At 45.1% G+C, this 22,940-nt stretch overlaps 2 protein-coding genes and 2 long non-coding RNA genes across 5 annotated transcripts; all 4 read left to right on the forward strand.

Annotated features, from left to right (window-relative positions):
• Positions 1-7,561: 7,561 nt before the first annotated feature.
• LOC120712892 (30S ribosomal protein S16-2, chloroplastic/mitochondrial-like) lies at positions 7,562-10,046 on the forward strand. The gene is made up of 3 exons (XM_039998817.1): positions 7,562-7,818; positions 7,931-7,976; positions 9,565-10,046. The coding sequence occupies exons 1-3, from the start codon at positions 7,686-7,688 to the stop codon at positions 9,797-9,799; spliced, it is 414 nt and encodes a 137-aa protein (XP_039854751.1). The 5' UTR covers positions 7,562-7,685; the 3' UTR covers positions 9,800-10,046.
• A 1,578-nt stretch (positions 10,047-11,624) lies between these two features.
• Positions 11,625-15,581, forward strand: LOC120712896. Its single transcript, XR_005691087.1, has 3 exons — positions 11,625-11,850; positions 11,978-12,091; positions 15,063-15,581. It is a non-coding gene; the product is annotated as an uncharacterized LOC120712896 (long non-coding RNA).
• Positions 15,582-17,110: 1,529 nt separating this feature from the next.
• On the forward strand, positions 17,111-22,811 carry LOC120712894 (pathogenesis-related thaumatin-like protein 3.5). Of its 2 annotated transcripts, XM_039998820.1 has the most exons (3): positions 17,111-18,250; positions 22,032-22,459; positions 22,549-22,811. In XM_039998820.1, exons 1-3 carry the CDS (start codon positions 18,063-18,065, stop codon positions 22,809-22,811), a joined length of 879 nt encoding a protein of 292 aa, XP_039854754.1. In that variant the 5' UTR covers positions 17,111-18,062. The 2 variants fall into 2 exon arrangements, with proteins under 2 accessions (XP_039854754.1, XP_039854755.1); XM_039998821.1 differs by lacking the exon at positions 17,111-18,250 and having other exon boundaries at positions 21,898-22,459.
• On the forward strand, positions 18,975-21,408 carry LOC120712895. Its single transcript, XR_005691086.1, has 4 exons — positions 18,975-20,487; positions 20,602-20,669; positions 20,764-20,828; positions 21,045-21,408. It is a non-coding gene; the product is annotated as an uncharacterized LOC120712895 (long non-coding RNA).
• Positions 22,812-22,940: the final 129 nt, after the last annotated feature.

Consider the following 22,940-nt stretch of genomic DNA (forward strand, 5'->3'; position numbering starts at 1 on the left):
TTTCCAAAAAGCAAAGTTACAATCCCTAGAAATGTATAGAGAGATAAAAAGGGTGAATACATTTCAACATGTAAAATGTCGAACTCGAGATTTTGTAAAAAGTTTTGAAAAGACACACGATTGTGAGATGGGCAGCCGTCGTCCCCTACCTCTGGGACGCTCTCTCGGCGACACCATCTGCTTCCCCATTGATACTTCCTCTCGAGCTTTCCACCGTGCGAGATTTGATTCCCGCTTCCCTATTGAGCGGATTGATCAGAACTCGGTGCGGGTTAAAGATTTCCCAATCCAATTTCGATGGGGACAGGAAACCACGTCGCAGGAGAACGCAAGGGAGAGCACGCGGGATCCTCAGGTCTCTGATGCTGGGGTCAGAAGCAGGCCTCCATTGGTAGGGACACAGGTGAGGTTCGACCCACATCGCTCTGGGTTTGGGCGGAATCCGACCAAACCCATACAGGTGCGATTACCTCCGCCATGTCCGGATTGTCGTGGGATTCTGGGCGTTGATCCCCATTGCGGGACACGCGGCAGCAATCGCAGGGGAGGTGACCATGGCAAGGGGGGCCATGGCGGTTATGGAATCCATCCCACCTCGGGTTATCCCACCGACGCCTCCCTGGGCAGTGGCGGAATCCACCCTGCCCTAGGGTTACCCCCCCCCCTCCGGCTGAAGCCCCCCTCCCCCCAATTTTCCTCCATCGATGAATTTGTGAGCCACTTCTACTCAATCAAGCCTAAAACCTACGCGCAAATTGTGTGTGCTTCTATCGATCGAAGAGCTATGGTGAATCCTGATGCTGGAAGAGGTGGTACTAGGCGCGAAGGCTTCGGATCGAGTCGAGATGGTCGCGGGGCTGGTAGAACCAACGCTCGAACCAATGTTTGGCAGAGAATTGATGATCGGGATCGGCGGGAGCTTGGAGATGCCCGGCGAGGTGAAGATTCTCAGGTTGCTGGTACTGGATCTGGAGGTGGCGGCCCCCAACCTGAGGAAGATGATAGGAGATCATATGAGCACAGTGGGAAGCCCGCTGAGCGCGGATGGAGACATGCTGGGGCTGGCTCCTCGTCCAACACCTGGGATCGGGCTGCAGGTAACACATCCTCCAACCGGGAACTCTGATGGTGGTAGTGAGGGAGTAAAATGGAATAGATCGTCTGAAAATGAAACAAGAGATGAATCTCGTGGCAAAACTGATATGCAATCTCATCAGCTTAGAATTGATGTCGACCCTAGAAAATCTCAAGAATATGTGAAGCCCAAACCTAAAGATCAGGGAAACTTCAGAACCTTTGGGGGTAATTCTGCTTGTGATGTTTGTGGTCTTAAAAATCATTCTACTGCTGAGTGTAGAAGGAAACTGTTATGTGAACTGTGTGGATTTGCAAATCATATCACTCTAGATTGTAAGAGAGAGCCTTTATGGAATTGTGGTCCTGAATTCTGTGCTGTTCAAGTCCCCAAGCAAAGCTTCTTTTATATAGAAGAGAATATTGACCCCAAGAATACCAAAGAAAAAGCCAGCACTGCTCTTATCAATGTAGTGAGAGGGGAGTTATCTGGAAAAATGATTGAAAATGAATTCAAGAGGCTGGTGAGCAGCACCCACTGGAAGTGGTCTGCCAAGAGGATAGCAGATAACAAATATACCATGAAGTTTCCAATAGCTAAAATAGTGCTTGACTACAGCAACTTCAGTCTGGGCAGCAAAGGTGTGGATGCCCAGTTCACCATTGAACCCTGGTCATCCTACATGGGGGCCAAAGGACAACTACAACAGGCTTGGTTCAGGGTCAAGGGGATACCTGTGGAACAAAGAGGGCTGAGGACTATTGCCAAAATTGGAGGTCTTGTTGGTAAAACCTTGGTGATTGATGAAAATACCAGATTCAATAGGGATTATGTGAGGGTGAAGATAGCATGTAGGAATATAGACCTGGTCCCTCCTTCTGCTGAATGCTCTCTGGGTTTGTTCTTATATGACTTCTATTTTGAAAGGGAGGTTCCTAATGAGGAAAATCAAGACAAATTACAAACTGAAGTGGGTGTGCAAGATGATGGGCAGCCTAGCCCAAAGAAACCTAGGACTGTCTTTAACTCTGGCAATTCTGGGGATGCTGGCCAAAGTAGCTCCAAACCTCAGATTGCTGATGGGAGTGGGAGCTTTGGTTGGAAAGCTAGTGGTGGCTCCCCAATCAAGTCAGCAAAATCTGTACCTAGCAAACTCAACACAACCTCACACTCTATTGCTACCAAGTTGGGGATCAACACCAAATCTGTTGTTGGAAAACATCAAGATGATGCACCAAATGAAAAACTGTCCCAAGATGAGGCAATTCCTGCTGCTACTTATGAACCAAGTGGGGATCTAGTGGCAAGTGACTCTGACAAAGAAAGTGATACCAGTTGTGACTATGAAACTGAAGTGTTGAAAGTTATTGGTGCTGGGGCTGAGTCCTCAAAGGGGAAAGAGAATGTTTTCATGGCTAGATGCACCCAGCTCGAGCTATCTGAATTATTGATGAAGATGTATACTGAGAAATCTACCCCAACACTTCCAACTTCCCTCCTGACTGAGCAGCTAAACGGAGAGACTGATCCTATAAGCAAGACAAATGAGGCCCCCCAAATGGGACCTGATTTCAATGTGGAGAATTTGACCAACCCATGTCAAGAAATCAAAGCTCAAAGGGTGGAAAGAAGGACTTCAGACAGGATCCAGAAGGCCTTGCTGAGGGGTGATGACCTACCACTGGAATCATCCCACAAGAGAACCCTGGAAGGTAACCCATGTCCCCCACCTAATTCCTTTTCTGCTCTAGATAATGATGAACTGCTTAATAGATCTAATGCTATGGGTGTCAAAATTGATGAAAATGATTTTGCCTCCTTGAATCTTATTAAAGACCTAGAAGCTGCTAGAATTGCTCTGGCTAACACTCAGCCACAGCAAAAAATAGATACCCATTCCAGTGAGAATATTATGTTGGATAGCGAATCTGAAGTTGACACTGACAATGGAGTATCTGAACTTGATGACTTCATTCTTGTTCCATCTAAACATAACAGGAAACCTGTTACTAGACTAAGCATATCAGGGAGGAAACCTCCCAGATCCAAAAGCAAGGAAAATCCTTGCTTGAAGACTAGCAAGACCAAAAAACAACCCAAAACATCATGAAAGGTCTTTTCTGGAATTGTAGGGGCATAAAAAAATGGTGTCTCCTCCTTTCTGAAAGATCTAATTCTTGAACACAATTTTCACTTCATTGCCCTCCAAGAAACTATGGTGGAGAACATTGAAGATAAAATCCTGAGGAAAATTGACCCCAAGGAAACTTACCTCTGGAAGTGGCTCCCATTTAGGGGCAAATCTGGTGGCATTCTAAGTGGTGTTAACCTTGAAGTGCTAGATGTGGGGAGCTTCCATGAAGAAAAATATTTACTACAGTTGACCCTATGGGACAAACAGATGAAGCAAAAGTGGGACTTCATAAATATGTATGGTGCTGCCCATGAGGAAAATAAACTGGAATTTCTGACTGAGCTTGCTAGAGTGTGCAGTGGGATCACAATACCATATATGTTGGGGTGACTTCAACATAATCAGATATGCTTCTGAAAAAAAAACAAAGATTCTGGTGTGCATAGGCACACTGGCCTGTTCAATAGCATCATTTCTACTCTTGATCTCCTAGATATACATATGACTGGAGGGAAATTCACATGGTCCAACAACCATAGTGACCCCACTCTTGAGAGACTTGACAGAGTCTTAGTCAACAAAGACTGGGAATCCATCTTTCCAACTGTCTTTGTCTACAAACTTCCCAGAGAGGTGTCTGACCACAACCCTCTGATCCTCTCTACACAAACCTCCCCACCTCCAAAAAAAAATCCCTTTCAGATTTGAGTTGACATGGCTCAAAGATCAAAATTTTACTCCTGTTGTCAAATCTATCTGGGATAAACCTTGCCATGCCCACACAGCTTTGGACAGAATACAAATTAAACTAAAGAGATTCAAACAGTTTTTCAAAGGCTGGGGTTTCAATAGGCAAGGGGAACAAAAAGCTAAGAAAAAAGCCATGCATGAGGAGCTCCTCAGTTTGGAGCAACTTGAAGAAGATGTACTCTTATCTGCCGATCAAATCAGGCAAAAAACCCATTTAATTACTAAACTTTTCAAACTCAATGAGGAAGAGGAGATCTACTGGCAACAAAGGTCTCATGATAAACAATTGAAATAAGGTGATAGAAACACAGAATACTTTCATCGAATGGCAAATGGAAGGAAAAGAAGAAATCTTATCATTTCAATGGAAGATGAGGGGAGAACAATTGAAGGTGATGCTGAGATATTGGCTCATGCCACTGATTATTACAAAAACTTATTTGGTCCAGAAATTGGGAACTCTTTCCCCTTAGACCCAGCCCTATGGCAGGAAGAAGAGAAAGTGAATATGGAGGAAAATGACATGTTGTCTCAACCTTTCTCTGAGGAAGAAATCAGATTTGCCCTATTCTCAATGGAGAAAAACAAAGCTGCAGGCCCTGATAAGATACCTATTGAATTTTACCAAACATGTTGGGATATTATAAAGGCTGACATCATTGAGATGTTTGATGACTTTCATAAAGAGAGGCTGGATGTGTGTAGGTTGAATTATGGGGTCATTACCCTGCTGCCAAAGGTACAAGATGCATCCAAAATTCAGCAGTATAGACCAATATGTTTGTTAAATTGTTTGTACAAATGAATCACCAAAGTGTTAACTATAAGACTGGAACATGTGGCTAATAAATTGATCCTGAAAACTCAATCTGCCTTTTTAAAAGGGAGGAATATTATGAATGGCATCATGGCCTTACATGAAATCCTACATAAAACCAAGAGGAAAAGAGAAACTGGAATTGTTTTCAAATTGGATTTTGAGAAGGCTTATGACAAGGTCAATTGGAATTTCCTGTTTGAGTGCCTTTCCCACTGGGGGTTCTGTGCCACTTGGTGTGGATGGATTAAGAAGGTGGTCACTGGGGGGACTGTCTGTGTGAAACTCAATAATATTGAAGGGCCATACTTTGTGAGTCACAAAGGTGTGAGACAAGGTGATCCTTTATCCCCAATTCTCTTTAATTTTGTTGCTGACTACCTTGCAAGAATGGTCAGACAAGCTCAATCAAACAATATTCTGTGCGGACTAGCTGATAATCTAATCACCAATGGTGTTGCTATACTACAATATGCTGATGATACCATCATCTGCCTTAAAGATGATGTGGACATGGCTAGAAACATGAAACTACTTCTTTATCTTTATGAGCTAATGTCTGGTTTAAAGATAAACTTTGGTAAAAGTGAGATCATCATGATTCATGGGGATGAATCTAAACACAAGATGTATGCTGATATCTTCAATTGTCAGCTTGGTGTATTCTCAATCAAATATCTTGGTGTCCCAGTCAGCCCAAGCAGGCTCCATGTTAAAGACTGGACCCCTCTGGTGAATAAAAATGCAAAGAAACTGTCCTCATGGAAGGGAAACTCCCTCTCCATTGCTGGCAGGATTGTGCTCATTAACTCGAGCTTGTCAAGTACATTTATCTACCATATGTCGATGTATCTCTTACCTAAAACAACCTCCCAGTCCCTTGACAAACAAAGAAGAAACTTTCTTTGGCGAGGGAACAACACGAGGAAGAAGTACCACCTAGTTAGATGGGAAATTGTCTGTAAAAGCAAGAAAAAAGGTGGCTTGGGGATTAAAGACATCAGGAAAATAAACATTAGCCTGTTGTGTAAATGGTGGTGGAGATTGGACAATGAGGAGGGTTTATGGCAAAATATTGTCAAAGCCAAATACATAAAAGGGGCCCCCATTGGTGCTATCACACACAGGCCTGATGATTCTCCGATATGGACTGACCTACTCAAGATCAAATATTTCTACATGAGAAACAGAAAAGTGAAAGTGAATAATGGGCAATCAACTCTTTTCTGGGAGGAACCATGGATGAAAGAGAAACCTCTATGCATCCTTCACCCTGTGCTCTATGACCTCTGCCTGGACAAAAAGATATCTATACACTCTGTGCTAATTAGGGGCTCATCTAAATTTCTCCAGATGGCTTCCCACAATACTTTTCGATTCCTGGTGTTCTGTTATTGATGAAGTCTTTGCATACCCATACAACAACTCTTTTGATGAGATAACTTGGAAAATGGCCATAAAGGAATCTTTTCTGCTAGATCTGCATATGACTCTCTATCTTCCTCAGACTCTGGGCAGACCTTCTCATATATATGGTCTGCTAAGGTTCCTCATAGAATCAGGGTGTTCATGTGGCTGGTAGAGAATGGTGCTATCTTGACTAAAGACAATATGATCAAAAGGAACTGGCCAGGGAGCCCTTCCTGTTATTTCTGCTCGGCCGATGAAACTATTGAACATTTGTTCCTTACCTGCCCTACTGCTAAAGTAGTATGGGGTGTGATTGGCACTTGCTTCGGTGCAACCAACATTCCCAGTTCACTAACACAATACAAAAGCTGGATACGTCGGTGGTTACCCGACGGTAATTCGATTCATGTTTTTGGTCTCTCGGCCATTTGCTGGGCGATCTGGAAACGAAGAAACGAGGCTTGCTTCGAGAATAAGGCCTTGAAACATCCAACTGATATTATTATATATGCTTGTGCGCTTATGTCTTATTGGGCAGGTCTATACGGTCCGGAGATGCATGGCAAGATCTTGGAGGGTGTGAAGACTCTACTATCCTGTGTTCATTGGGCGTCGGCTCCGCCAAGACGTTCCCTTCCCAGACTGCTTCCCAGTACAACTCAAGCCCAGGCGCCGGGAGAAGACACTTCTGATGATGAGGAGTGATACTCAACCTTCTGTCGAAGATGATGCTAGTGTTTTTGCCTATTGTCATCCTTTCTTATGTGGTAAAACTGTATTTCGTCTTATGAGGACTTAGCCTAGGAATCCTAGGTTCAGGGCGGGTCAAAGGCAGGGGGTTCCCCTTTGCAGGCTGAATGTCAGCTCTGCCTGGGCTCTCTCCTCCCTGTTTGAACTTTTAGCCCTCCCCCCATCCAAACTGTTCTCTTTCGCTCGTCTTCTCTCGTTGTACGAATGATCGGTATTTCCGTTACGTAATGGAAATGGGGCGTGTCCTCAGTTCAAAAAAAAAACATGTAAAATGTCAACCATGTCTTTCAGCAGACACCAGACCTGCTAAATCATGTGAGGGGAGGTGTTTGTTAATGCTACTGACTTGCAGCAGCTAGCCGTCCGCTGGCCACGCCGGCGAGCACGCCACGCTGCCGCTGCATCTGCCTGCGCGGAGCACCACGAGGAAAAAAAAAGCGAGGAAAAGAAATAAAAGATAGAATATTAACTTTTTTGTGAGGAAAATAAAATATTAACTATGTGCTGGGCTCGTGAAAGCCCATTAAGTTGCTGGAAAAAAATAAAAGCCCATGCAATTGACCGGCCCATGGACGTAGTCCCTTCGTCTAGCTCTGCCACACCACCTCCGCGTTTCCTCTTCCTCCATTCCATTTCAATAAAGAGAGAGAGAGAGAGAGCGCATTTCCATCCCTCTCCCAAAACCTTCTTCCCCCACCGGCCACCGCATCAACAGCTCCGAAAAGGCAAAGGACGAGAAGGGAGCGGGGATGGTCGTGCGGATCCGGCTGGCCCGGTTCGGATGCCGGAACAGGCCCTTCTACCGGCTGATGGCCGCCGACAGCCGCTCCCGGCGCGACGGCAAGCACCTCGAGGTGCTCGGATACTACGACCCGCTCCCCGGTATCGTGTCCAATCCTAATCCCGCCATCAAATTGCTTTGATTCCTTAAGGACGAATAACCTAGCCTTGCGATTGGGTGAGGATGAGCAGTGACGTGTGTGCTGCTTTGCAGGGAAGGATGGTGGCAAGAGGATGGGGTTAAAATTTGACCGAGTCAAGTGAGTACTATACCGGCACTCGTTGTCCTCTCGTTGCATTAATAGATGGTTTTTGAACTAGTTTGTGGTCGTGTTCTGGTTATCAAACTGTCCAAGAACTTGGCATTGCGGAATGCGAGAGGGCTCCTGGAATTACCTCTCCTCCCTTTTCTGCTTTGCTATTGAACTAGCTATTTGGCTTTCCCTCAAAGTTTTTATTTTACTCAGAAGCTAGTTACATGACTAGTCGTTACTCTTTTATTCCTTTGAGGTGAAGAGAAGGTCAAATTGTAACTTGTTATCCTGTCCATAGTGTTTTTCAAAAGTTCCAAATCCAGGGCTGATGCTAACTGCTAGATCGTAGTGTTCATGTTTTCCAGCGCATTACTTATTGCTTGGGATTTTACATGCCCTTTTGGAATGCCTATTTGCAGGAAGTAATTATTTTAAGCGGTGCAATGATATACCTTTTTTGAACCCTATCAATTTGAGATCAGTCGATAGAAGCTGACTAGAAAATGTTATCTTCATTCTAGTATTTCAGCCTTTCACATCTGCAACAACAACAACACAGTCTTTTTTCCCAATCAAGTTGGGGTAGGCTAGAGATGAAACCCAAAAGAAATAAAGGTCATGGTTCAGCCACATTGATAGCTAGTCTCCAAGCGCTCCTATCCAAAGCTATCTCTTAGATATTCCAATCATTAAGGTCTCTCTTAACCGACTCATCCCAAGTCAGTTTAGGTCTACCTCTACCCCTCTTTATATTATCGACCCGCTCAAGAACCCCACTACGCACCGGCGCCTCAGGAAGCCTCCGTTGGACATGTCCAAACCATCTCAGCCGATGTTGGGTAAGTTTCTCCACAATTGGTGCCACTCCGACCCTATCCCGAATAGCTTCGTTTCGGACTCTATCCCTCCTTGTGTGCTTGCAAAACCAACGCAACATCCGCATCTCTGCTACACTCAGTTGCTGGACATGTCGCTTTTTTGTAGGTCAACATTCAGCACCGTATAACATCGCCGGGCGAATTGCTGTCCTATAGAACTTGTCTTTTAGCTTTTGTGGCACCCTTTTGTCACAAAGGATGCCAGAAGCTTGACGCCATTTCAACCAGCCAGCTGAAATTCTATGCTTAACATCTTCATCAATGTCGCCATCCTTTTGTAGCACCGATCCTAAATACCGAAACTGGAGTATGATACCATGGTCAAATAATTTCTGGAGTATGATAGCATGATGGGAACTGCCCATTGAAATTGTTTGACTATGCATAGGCATAATAGGCATGGCATGGGGAAAAATTATATCTGTATGACCGACTTTTAAGAGTTACAGTAGATTTTTTTTTTCAAAGTTTCAGTAACTGCTCTGGAGGTAGCCAGTTTTGTGGCTTCTCTTGATGTTTTCCAGCTGTTGAGTTCATTATTTATTTTGGTCAATATCTGTTATGCTGCCTTTGACAAGTTAGAGTGAAGGGACAGTGATCGTCTACAAAACATGTATTTGTTTTAGAAAATGGAATGAAGCTGAAAGATTGTACTTGACGTGATATTAGGTTGTCACTCACAGACTCACTCTCGGGTGACTACCGTCTTGCTGCAGGTATTGGTTGTCGGTTGGGGCACAGCCATCAGATCCTGTCGAGCGCATACTCTTTCGTGCAGGAATTCTACCTCCACCTCCAATGTTAGCTATGGCACACAAGGGCGGGCCTCGGGACAGACAGCTTATCGATCCGATGACTGGACACCCTTTGGACATTGAAGGTCTCTCAATTGTTGATGATCCTAATGCTCCGGATGGTGAAAATGGAGCATCTATTGAGAAGACGGCTTGAATGGGCATGATAATATTCTGCTTTAGTATAACTATGCTAGATATGAGTTGTTTTAGCATTTATGCCCTGTAGATTGGTTTGGTAGCTTGTTACTGTTGCACAATGTGAGAACTTTTTGCCAAGTGACTTCTGAACAATAATTACTTTATGCATCTGAAGTTTAGTTCTGAAAAAGCTTCTATTTTGCTTTTTCTTGAATATTCTTCACCATACCTCTGTGGAATGTGGACCTGATACTGCAGACTTATCTTTGTTCACTAGTATTTATTAATAGACTGCGTGTGGAATTTTGAAAGATGTATGCTTTTTGTATTATTGTCATGAGCTTGCTATTGGCCTCTTTGAGGATAGAGTGAGGGCTAAGCCAGGCTAATGCTGAGTATGATTAGTTGATAATTTTGAGACCTCTACTTTCGTTGTGAGGTAGATACCAGGGTTAACCAAACCGACCGGTCCGGTCAAACCGCCGCCCTCCGCTAGCGGTTTACCAGACCGGTTTGACCGGAAACCGGTGGAAACCGGTTGAATTCAAATCCAAATTCAAAAGCATATGTGTAACCGGTTCCGACCGGTTTGACCGGTTTACCGGTCTGGTCTGACCGGTTATCGGTGTTTTAACCCAAAAATCCGACGGTTTAAAAGTGGTTTCCCGGTTTGACTGGTTTACCGGTCGCCATATGCGGTGGGCCTTAATGGGCTGGCCCATTTTTTCTTTTTCTTTTTTGATTTAACTTTATATGCCCGCAAACTATACTAAATGAACGAATTTTTGAGAAACTTTGACATCATTAGATTCGTCGCACCTTGAAGTATTTTAGGAATTTTTTGGGAATTTTTCATTTTTTTAATTTAAATTTGAATTTTAAATTTGGGCCGGTTTGGTACCGGCCCGAACCGAAATCGGGCCGGACCGGTTTGACCGGTAACCGGTCAAACCGAACCGGTTCCCACCGGTTTGGTTAACCCTGGTAGATACTTGGTACCTGCTTGGCTTCTCATCATGATCAATTTTTTGAAGCATAAAGTTGGTTGCCTAAGGATGGTTATTCTTTTTTGTCATACCCAATCAGAAGCAATGGTGATATATACTTTCTGGACTTGCAAAGAAAGCAGCTGGCGTCTGTTTAGATACCTACGCTGTTTGTTTATACAGATGAAATGGTACAGTTATTTGAAGTAGAACCAAGTACATAGTGTCATGACAGTGTGTGTGGGATTGATGCCTTCCTTGTACTCGTCTTACTGCTGCAAGACAAGTTTACCTACCTGGAGGCAATGTTCAGAGTCATATGTTATGGCCCAAATAGGATATTTCTTTTTTCTAGTCCATGAGTAGAAAACATTGCAGTGTCAGTTTTAATTAATTCAATTCAGTGCTCGAATTTTGGATCTGTATGTGTTCATTGGAGTGGTCTTATGCTCTTAGTGACTTGCAAAACTATCCATGAAGAACATAGCGCATGAAACCATGGCTCTTGAGTTGTGAATCAACCTGGTAGTGGTCTGGGCTGAGCCCGGTTTTAGTGGGCCGGTTTTACTATTTGGTCTCAATTGGTTTGGTGTCTAGTGGATCAAAACATCTATAGTGGGCTGGTTTGGTTCGGTTTTTTCTCTTTACTGGTTCGATTCGGTCCGTTTCAGTCTCAAACCTAATCCTTCCGTCGCTGCGGGCTGCGGCAGGGGGGCTCGTGCGCCGCCGGGGCCGCCGCTTCCCCACCGCCGGGGTTGCGCCTTCCGTCGCTGCGGGCTGCGGCCGGGGGGCTCGTGCGCCGCCGGGGCCGCCGCTTCCCCGCCGCCGGGGTTGCGCCTTCCGTCGCTGCGGGCTGCGGGCTGCGGCCGGGGGGCTCGTGCGCCTCCGGGGCCGCCGGGGTTGCGCCTCCCGTCGCTGCGGCCGAAGGGCTCGTGCGCCGCCAGGGTATCCCTCTTGTTTTGCTGCAACTGCAGAGTAGTATCCGGATCTTGTTTTGCTGCAAAACCGGCAGGGGAAGACGCGGCTGGCCAAGTACTACGTCCCGCTCGAGGACTCGGAGAAGCACAAGGTCGAGTACGAGGTGAGCGGTGAGCCTGCTGGGCAAGAAAGATTTGATCTTGGTGCTGGGCTCCAGTAGTCCAGCTTTGAATTGGGCGTTGCTGATCCCGTGGTGGGTTTTTCTTGGTTCTTGGTTGATGTGAATCCAGGTGCATCGGCTCGTGGTCAACCGGGACCCCAAGTTCACCAACTTCGTCGAGGTCCACGCTCTTTGCACTCGCAACTGCGGAGTTCCTTTTATCCAGATCTTTTTTTGCTGCAAGGTGAATTGATTTTCTAGTGGTTACTTTTGGGTTTGAGTTTCCGATCAGGTCCACGCTGGGGGGATTTTAGCACAATTTACCTTGAATTGCTTATCTGGATTAGATTCGAGTATTGCTGCAATTTTGTTGCTTGCGGTTTGATTGCTTGATTCAGCATTGGGCTAATCGTAATTGCTCTGGATCTTGCTCCCCATCTAGGTTGCAATACTGCAATTAACTTTATTGACCAAGATTGAAAGTTTCTCAGCTACTCCAATTATTCATAAAGATATTGTAATAGTGACAGGCCCCCGCGTCGTCCCGAGGGGCGAGGGGCGACTCGGGCAGAAACCGCGCCGCCGGCGCTCAACCCCCCCCCCCCCCCCCCCCCCCCCCGCCTCCCGTCCCTCCCCCACGCCGCCGCCGGAGCACCTCGCCGGTGCAGGACGGCGGCGGCGGGGCCTCTCCGCCTTCCCCTCGTCTCCCCCTCAGTCCATCCCTGTGACGGCCCAGGTTTTTAAATAGCCAATTCAGGGTAATTAGCACCAAATCATGCATCATTAAATAGGAAACCTTGAATTATTGCATGTGTATGCATGAATGTTTATGTGTATGTGTGTTTATGTGTATATGAATTTTTGTACATAAAATGACAGGTCAAATGAACCATAGTATTCGAGGTTTTAAACAATCTTTCAAAATTTGAACAAATATACTTTGAAAATAATTTCTAAAATATAGGTCAAATGAATTTTTGTCCAAAACCAAAGTTGTAGGTTTTCAAAAGACGAACAACTTTTGTGTTCAAAGTTTTTTGAGTCGCCACACAAAAATGGGAGGAAAAGTTGATTTCCGAAGTGTATACGATATTTTCAAATACACTCAAGTTTTAAATTTTATTTTTCAAACGAAACCTCAAATGAACTTTTTCCTGAAACAAAAGTTGTAGATCTCGAAATTTTAAACAACTTTGGTATTCAAGAGTTTTTCGTTTGAGGCCAGGAAGAAGGAGAAAAACTGAAATTACAAACTGCGTTTTAGAACTTCGAGTTACTTACGAGTTTGCCCTCACTCCATCTCTCTCTCTCCTCCCTCTCTGTTTTCACCGTGACGCCGTGCCGACGCCGTTCGCCGCCGGTCACGCGCCGTGCCGTTGCCGTGCCCCAGCCTTTCCCAGTCCCTGGTTCCTCCCGAAGTATCTCGGCCCCTCCACATGGCGCCACCTCCCTGCGCGCACGCTGAGGACGGCCGTCGACGCGCCACGGCGACGAACGCGCCGAGCCGGGCCGTGCGCCACTTCTCCGCTCGCTTGCGCCCTCTGCCCGGCTCTCCTCCCTTCCATTTGCTTCGCAATCGAGCCTCCTACCTCCCCCTCTACTCTCCTCCCTGCTCCAAGCGCCAGGTCGAGCTTTCCACGGCGTCCAGAGCCGCCCGCCATGGCCGCCGGCCGTCCCTGCACCGTCGAGCTCCCACCTCCGCCCTTCCCCGGCTCCAATTGACCCAGGGAACGGAACCCTCTCGCCTCAGAGAAGCTCCCCAGCCGGCCATCCCCTCCCTGCCTCACCGGCGAGCCGCCGCCATGGCATAGCGCCGCCGCCGTCTCTGCGACAACGCGGAGCCCCCTCCTCCGCCCCACCCCGAACCAAATCAACTACGCAGCAAGCTTCTCCACCTTACACTGGTCCTCCCCGACCCCTCCACCGCCGCCCCAAGCCACCGGAGTGCCGCCGCACCGAGCAGCCATCACCGCCGGCCGCCTGCTTCCGTGGACAGGCCGCCACAGACCACCTCGGCCCCAACTGAGACCACCGGCAGGTGCGCACGAGCCCCCTCACCCTTTTCCCCAACTTCCCCCTCGCCGCCGGGGCCGAACACCGTTGGAAACGGCGCCGTTAGACCCTCCCCTATTCTCGGTTCGTCCAGGGACCTCGGGTTAAAAGAAATGAAAGTTTAGGGGTTAGAGTGAAAAATGACATGAACATTATTGAATCCAAATCAGTGAACTTTAAAAATTGGTATAAAATTGTATAAAAATAAGAAAAATGCAAACTAAAATGTTTTGGAATCCTTAGATCAAAACCTACAACTTTTGTTACATCCACTTTTGCATTTGACCAATAGTTTTATCTCTATATTAAATATTATTTTTATCCACATTTGTATGTATCTCAAGTTATATCCATGATATTTAGTTTATTTTTGGACAGTGGTATACCATAGATGGATAGCTTACTGTAAAAATTTGAGGACATTTTGACAAATCTAGCTATAGGTTTCATTAGATCTTGTTTTATGCTTGTGTTAAAGAGAATTAAATCCACAGGGTTCTATACTAGTTTTCTCGAGCTCAAATTTTTAAGACAGCCTTAGATTTGTTTTTAGATCCTATGGAAAAATTTTGGGTATTTTTAGTAATGTATAACTAGTCTTTTTGATTTATTCATGAATAAATTTTGTAAATCAAAAGCCCTAGTTTCCTTCATTAGAAAAATCTCATATTTTTACTAGACCTTGGTTTTCAGTACATGAACATGTCTGTAAAATTTTAGTCACTGAAACTAAGTAGTTTGCTATGTAGATTTTTAGTTAGATAAATGCCTAGGAAAGGAATCTAAATTCCTATGCTTGCTGTGTAGCTCTTTTAATCCTGAAAAATTTACCACAAGCTCATCTTAAGGAATCCAATCTTCAGTTAAAAGATCGTTGCTAGCACTTACATTCCCTAGTCTGGAGAATTATTTTGTTGAGTAGAAATGCTTTTTCAGTTCTAATATAAAAGAAAAGTAACACACCCAGCTCTTTTATGAGTTAGTATAGATAAAATTCCTACTCTATAAATGACTGCTCAGGAGATGTTAATTAAGAAGTTTCACATCCAAACTCACATCATGTTGGACTACAACTTTATCGTGAAGGAAAAATAATAACATCTACATTGTTGAGTAACTCGAAACTGTGCATTCATACATATGCATTGTCGCATTTCATTTAGGTACGATAGAAGAACCGCGGGAATGAAGTGATGATGGAGTCAAGCCAGAAGACGGTGAATGTGGACACGTCTAAAAGATGGACGGATGGATCCCGATGTGCACGACCGAAGGAAGATGCTCACCGAGCAATTATCCTTGAACTAACACTAACCTAGTGTTAATCCCAGGCAAGCCTCGGAGCATGTTCTATATATTTTAAATTTATGCAACTTATTATTATTCTTATCTACTTGCGCATTTAAGTTTACAGGAGTTGCTTGGAACCTTAGCTGCATGATCCTAGGTACCTATGCTTGAACACTAGTATGTGTAGGTCGCTAGTTGGCTAGGCTAATGGTTCGGTAGAAGTCGAGTGATTTCCTGTCACTAGCGAGAATTATAGGAATTGAATGTTTATTACATGCTGCAAATATAAGGCTCACGGGCGGGGCTATGGTACTTGTGATGCCCCGTTTGTTTAGTGAAAAATGATAAGGCCGCAGTGTGTGGTAGTGGTGGTTAATCTTTTGAACGTACTAACCACATGCCGAGAAATATGGTAATCGGTAAGCTTAAGTACCTGATCAGCCCGGCGAGTGGACTTCTCCCTCACCCTCTTTGAACGTTGTTCTCATGCGGTCACATGCGGGTGCAAGAAGGCTCACGACCCGACGTACTGTGGTGTGGATTCTTGTAGTCGAAGTGGGTGACCCTGATCCACAACCCGGAAAGAAAGGGGAAAAGTCACGTGGGCGAAGCGAGATGTCGATCCCCATGCGTGTGTGTTAGGTCTGCCTGGCCAAGTTAACAAATTCGATTCGAATCGTCAGCTTCCCACGGTTTGGGACTGCTTAACTCTTTTGCCACATAGAGTAAGAAGTGAAAGATGATGATGATGATGATGATGATGATGAATATGGTTGGTTGGATGATGAAAGATAATTGTTTCCCACCATGTATGCTATTGGATAGATGCTCACCTAGAATGGTTAATTGAACTAGAATTTGGAAGCTAAAACCTGAAATTAAGGATCTACTATTTACTGCTTTTCGGCAAAACAAACCCCTCAAGCCAAAAGCCTTGCATGTCTAGATAAAGGGCTAAGTATACCCTTAGTCGGGTAAGCCTTGCTGAGTATTAGTATACTCAGGCTTGCTTGTGGCTTTGTTTTTCAGGTGGTACATCTGAGGATGTGGCTAACATGATGTACGGGCTTCATCATGACGTCTTGTTTCGTCGCTAGAATATCGTTCGTTTTCCGTCACTCTTGAACTCTGTTATACTTATATGAATTCAAACTCGGTTTGTAATAATAATAATTCAGTTTTATACTATGTACTGTAAAATTTGTGGAATGTTATATTCTCTGGACTGCTTTGTTGATCCTGTTTCAAGTGGTTTAATCAGGATTTTACCCGACAGCACTGCCGGATTACTCCGTTTTAAGTGCGCGTTAACCCTAGTTACTGTTTCGGTGTTGGTTAGCACACTTAAGACGGATTAATTTAGGCAGGGCTACCACAGCTGGTATCAGAGCTGCAAAGCATACTTCAGAGAGTGTAACAAACCTTAAAAATCTGTTTTCTTAAAACTTGACCACAAAAATCGTGTTTGCAAATGCGTTGGTCCGTTAAGGATTGTGCCTAGATCTTAAAGCCCTAGGGAAAAATTATGGGAGTTTTGTTAGGTGGCTATTTACTTATGGTTTATTTATATCTGACTTCCAACACTTTACATTTCTGTCAAATCTTACTTTTGTGCAAAACCAACCCTTAAATTCTGTAACGACGCACCTACGCTAAGGTAAGAAGGTAAGGATCCTCAGTCAGCTGAGAGAGTCTGACCTTCTCGTCGGTGATGCGAGCCGAACGCTGCCCTCAAGCAGTGGCTTACTTGAGGTGCTACCGATATACCAACTATCGGTTGACTATATTGGGAGTAAAGTATACTCAGTCAGCTGAGGGAGTCTGACCTTCCAGTCGGTGATGCGAACCGAACGCTGTGCTCAAGCAGTGGCCTTCTTGAGCTGGTGCCAATATACCGACCATCAGTCGATTATATTGGGAGTAAAGGAACTCGTGAATACGCTATCTCGGTGGCGTATGTTAACGTTGGCCATACGGCAGAAAATTATATGGATGTCGTTTCTATAGTGAACGGCAATGTATGGGTGAATATGTGGGCAACTGCATATGCATTACCCATGTGGCGTAGGACACATGGGGGCCGTTCGTGAGTGCTGGCACGAAGGGTCCAGTTGTGAATATTTATATATATATGCTGTCAAATTTCTACAGGTACGCTAACCATGATTGCGATAGGTTAAGAACAAATAGCATTCGGCTAGTTATATATAGGGAGAGACGTAATTTGTGCCAAGCCACCGGCGCTAACCCCGTAAGTCCAAAGCTATTTGGCAGTTGTTTTGTTTTGTGAGGACGTATAGGACGTGCATGCATCATGGCATATCTTGGTTTGGTTGATCGCCTTTCTTGTTATGTTGTTTTACTAAAATGTGATGCTCTTACCTGAATGTCCTCCTAGGTTTTCTGTTGTAGTAATGTGACCGACGTAATATGCTAGTTCAACCTTGAGTTGAGAAGGTCCTTTTGTAAGTTAGTGGCTTTGGGTCTTGCGTGAACCTTACCGTTGATCTTAACCTGTCAATCAAACTAACCCTTGATCCATGCCTTGAATCTATTCCAACAAAATCCTTGTTGCTTTTCCTTTCGTGACTAAGTCTTGATTTTTGTCAACAAAGTCCTTCGATTCATCGTTCAATAACCAGTTTATCTTTTCTTGATGTTGTAATCTATATTGCTGGCTACCTTGATTCCAACATTTTAAAAAAATTTGTATTTTCATTCTTGCTCAGTTAATTTTGGATAAATTAAAAAGATTCATGATGATAATAACTTTTGAAATACAGTCCTTGATGCAACAATCATGCATCACATCATTTCATGTCATTTGTCAGTGCATGGTGTTGCATCATGATCGGGAATCTGTAGACTGACTAATGGGTATGCGTTTGAGTATCACTTCGTGGGTTGTCTTCGGTTCCTATCTTGTCGTTGCTGGCGATATTGGGTTGCCACTCTTGATTTCTTCTGTGGTGGTGTTTAGTCATGTGACCTTGATGCCGCGATGGAACCTAAACTCTCGTGTGCGCTGCAGCCACATGATTGAGCTACTAGGAGCGCGCAGGTGTCTAGGTATGTGTGACGTAACTCACTGCAATCCCTTTCTATGCAACCTTATTAGTGTCCTAACTTCTTATCTTTACTCAAGGGTATAGGGCTAACGAGTTTTAGTCACGGGAAAATGGGTACGGTATGCGCATTGCGTTATGTGCATCATCAACTTATTCATATGTGCATCATGCTTATGCATCTCATACATGCATCTATCAAGAGCATCATCATCGTTGCATCATAGTGTATGTAAAATTGAGTCAGCATTGTGGCAATTGCATCGTGCCATAAGCACCATTTTAATTGCGCATAAAACATTTCGTTATTGCATTGCACTAGCATTGCAATCATACATCTCGAGGGTGCATCATTCTCATGGTCATCGAGCATATGCATCTCGCATCATACTGTTTAATTTAATCAACAGTTTGAGCAAGAATGTCCTTAATCAAAAACTCACCCTGATATCTTTTCCATCTAGATTCACCACCAGATTGAGAAATTGATTCTTCCAGGACTTAGATCCTCTCTTCTCTGCAAAATCCTGCTATAAGTTATACTCTGTACTGTAAAATTTGTGGAATGTTATATTCTCTGGACTGTTTTGTCGATCCTGTTTCAAGTGGTTTAATCGGGATTTTACCCGACAGCACTGCCGGATTACTCCGTTTTAAGTGCGTGTTAACCCTAGTTACTATTTCGATATTGGTTAGCACACTTAAGACGGATTAATTTAGGCGGGGCTGCCACAATCCCCCCTTGCCTCGACGAACTCCGGTCCGTTGCTGCTGCGGCGCCCAGATCCGCGGCGGACCTCCCCCCGTGCTGTCCTCTATGGCCAGATCCGGTCTCCCGAGGGCCTGCTCTGCCATCAACGGGAGGTCTGCAGCAGTCGCCGCCCTCCACGCCGCCACGGCCGCCGTCCCTCCATGCCGCCGCGGACTCCGGGAAATAAGAGAGAAGATCTTTACCTTGACATTAGACAATGCTAGCAACAACACGACTGCATGTGAGCTATTAGTAACAGATTGCAAGTATGACCTAATGTTTGGCGGAGATCATCTACATGTTAGATGTTGTGCCCACATACTTAACATCTTGGTTCAAGATGGGATGAGGACAATACATTCAGCGATCAAAATGATACGTGAGCTATTAAAGCACATTGACTCATCGCCATCAAGACTCCAAGCATTCAATTCAATTGCAAATGGAAAGGGTGCAGCCTCAAAAGCTGGTATCTATCTTGATGTTCCAACCAGATGGAACTCTACCTACAAAATGATTAGAGAAGCATCGGATTACAAGGCTGTTCTAAATGCTTATGCTTCAAAATATTTGGAAGTTTGTCCTAGTGAAGAAGAATGGATGAAAGAGGAAGCAATTTGTGAGTTTCTCAAAGATTTTGAAGATCTCACTCTTGCTGTTTTAGCCGACATGAAACCAACGGCACACATGCATGTTTCTGCCCTTAGTCATTTGCATCCAACATGCACTAAAGGTAGACCCAGCCTTGCAGTCAACTGACTTGCTGAAGGAGTTGGCATCATCCATGTGTTCTAAATTTGAGAAGTACTTGGAGCTAGATGAAGCTAACCCTCGAAGTAAAGATCACAACCCCCTTAGAAAGAATAAGGAAATTGCATTTAACCTTGCACTAGTCATTGCCACTTTATTAGATCCAAGAAAGAAAAAAATTCTATTTGGATTTCTTTTTCAAGAAGGTGTGCAAAAATGTAGATCAGATTGGTACTCGTGTGGAATTTGACTTGGTGTGGATGAGAAAGTATTTCACATTGTATGAGCAAAAGAATACAAGGACAAGCTGCACAAATACAAGTACTTCACATAGTATGAGCAGTAGCAATATCATGGGCTCACCGGCTCTAGGGAAAAGAAAAATTGATGCCGAGTTTGCTCAGTACAAGTTTGAAGTGATGCTTTCATAGTCCCAAAAATCTGAGATTGATGTCTACTTGGAAGAAGAGCCTGAAAATAACATAGAAGATTTTGATGTTCTATCTTGGTGGAGAAGCAAAGCTGCAAAGTTTCTAGTTCTTTCAGCTATGGCTCGGGATTTCCTTGCAATTCCTCTTAGCACGGTGTCATCCGAATCTGCTTTCAGTTTAGGGGGAAGGATTCTTGGAGATCATAGAAGCTCACTAACTCCGGAAATGCTTGAGGCCCTTGTCTGCGTGAAAGATTGGCTATATAAGACCAAAGATCCTAAATTCTGTTTTGATGGTGAAGGTATGGCATCGCTGCATCTGTTTTTGTAACTCCCTATTGTCACTACAATTTAGAGTTGTTGGTTACCTACTTATTTTTTTGCCTAATCAATGTTTATTGTTTTATTGTTTGCAGGTTTTGAGCAAGAGTAAAAGTATCACCTCAATGAAGTCCCTAGTGAATCTAAGCATATCATAATTGGGGTAAGCTGAACATTACCTTTTGCTCACAGCTCTTTCAGATGTTTTTTGAAGTAACTTTCAGATATTACAAGCTGTGAATGTTTTCGTCTTGCAGGTCTTCTACTTTGTGGGGTTTGGGCTGTTCTGTTTGGAGCCCTGCTAAGCATTGCAGTTCTTCAGGTTTAAAATAAAATCTTATTCTCTGCATTCAACATATACATTCTTTAGATTAATATTTACTCAAACTTGTGCATCCAGAGCACTGTTTTCTGCTGGCATGGAAATGTGCAACATATACATTTATCTAGACTTTAGGGCAACATATACATGAATTCGTTTATCCCTTGAAGTCCAAGCAACATTGGAAGATGATTAAACCAACATGCATTGGTACAGGTACTTGTTCCACCCAGTACAAGGCACTCAAGTGGTGCTCTCAGTTTAGAAGATCATCCTTGTTTCCTCAGTTTTATTTATCAAGGAAGCTAACCTCCGGTCCATCATCTCAACTTGAAATATGTGGCATTGGTTCTGCAATTTGCAATATGAACTAAGTATTGTGATCAGCCTTTGTGCAATATGAACTCAATGTAGAAGTCATTTTATATTCAGATCTCAAGTTTCATGTATTATCTTTGTTTTTTCTACTTCACTTGATCCTGATGGCTCACATGGTCACATTGATCCAAAGCTTAAACACTTAGGTTCCCTGTCCAGTGTTAGTTTTTCAGTGACCCTCAAAGTTATCTGTTGCGTGCAAGATGATTCCTTGTTCGAGGCGTCAAACAACACTATATTTAGTTCTTACATGCATCAGTCTAGATTAAATTGGTTCTAGAAGTTGGTGGGCTGGGGTGGTTTGGGGTTTAAAATATATATCACTAAATCTGTTTGGTTCAGTTTTGGGCCGGTTCCCCACACCACTAGCAGGATGAGTTGTGAACAACGAAGGTTGTTTAAGATTTATACAACACAGCACGTATATCTAGTCAGGAATTAAGGTATACATTCTAGCAAGTGTTACTAGTAGACTAGCTACTCGCCCTAGTACCAGTTTCACTTTTATCCCTTGCATTGTTACATAAGGTATTTCTTCTCGCTGAGGCCACCCCATGCACGCAAAATGCTAAAGCAATCTCACCAAGTAACCTTTTTCTTCCACATCTGAGACCCAAAACATTTTAAAGCCTGCAACCACGTCCAAAATCTCTTCTCAACTCCCTCCAATCCTATCAAGATCATAGTGAAGTTGTGACAAGTGAAACCCAAGTCAGAAGTACTGCAGGACCTGAACACCATGGAAACGCCAAGAAGTTGCAGTTCACCACGCTTGCTGATCGTTGTGCTCGTACTGGCCCGTTGGTGCAGCACCGCCATGGCGAGCTGCAGCTTCACCATATCCAACTACTGCTCCCAGCCCATCTGGCCGGCGACGCTCGCCGGCGCGGGCACGCCGCAGCTGCCCACGACGGGGTTCAGGCTCGACCCGGGGCAGACCGCGCAGGTCCCGGCGCCGGCGGGGTGGTCCGGCCGGTTATGGGCGCGCACGGGCTGCGCGTTCGACGCTGGCGGCAAGGGCGCGTGCCAGACCGGCGACTGTGGCGGGCGCATGGAGTGCGCGGGCACCGGCGCCACGCCGCCGGCGACGCTGTTCGAGGTCACGCTGGGGAAGGGCGCCGGCGACCTCGACTACTACGACGTGAGCCTCGTCGATGGGTACAACCTGCCCGTCGTTGCCGTCCCGCGGCCGCGGCAGGGCGCCGCCGCCGGCGGCTGCAACGCCACCGGCTGCATGGCCGACCTCAACCGCTGTACGTGCGTCCATGGCGTGTCCTAACTACTAAAGTTTTTGTTGCACCGTCTGACACGTGAAATTATATGTCTGACACGTGTGCGGCAGCGTGCCCCAAGGAGCTGCAGGTGGACCGCGGCGGCGGCACGGTGGCGTGCCGGAGCGCGTGCGAGGCGTTCGGGCAGGACCAGTACTGCTGCAGCGGCGCCTACGCGACGCCGACGACGTGCCGGCCGACGGCGTACTCGTCCGTCTTCAAGACGGCGTGCCCGCGCGCGTACAGCTACGCCTACGACGACGGCTCGAGCACCTTCACCTGCGGCAACGCCGCCGACTACACCGTCGCCTTCTGCCTCCCTCCCTCCGGGTAGTCACGCTCACGCCTCACCATTCGTCTTCACTGAACGTTCCCAGTAACTCACTGATCTGAATTCAGAATCCATGTGTTATAGATCGTATACTCTGAAACCTGCCAAAAAGTTCAGACTTCATATCCTTAT

This window comes from Panicum virgatum, chromosome 6K (genome assembly GCF_016808335.1).
Source record: "Panicum virgatum strain AP13 chromosome 6K, P.virgatum_v5, whole genome shotgun sequence".
Taxonomy (NCBI): domain Eukaryota; kingdom Viridiplantae; phylum Streptophyta; class Magnoliopsida; order Poales; family Poaceae; genus Panicum; species Panicum virgatum.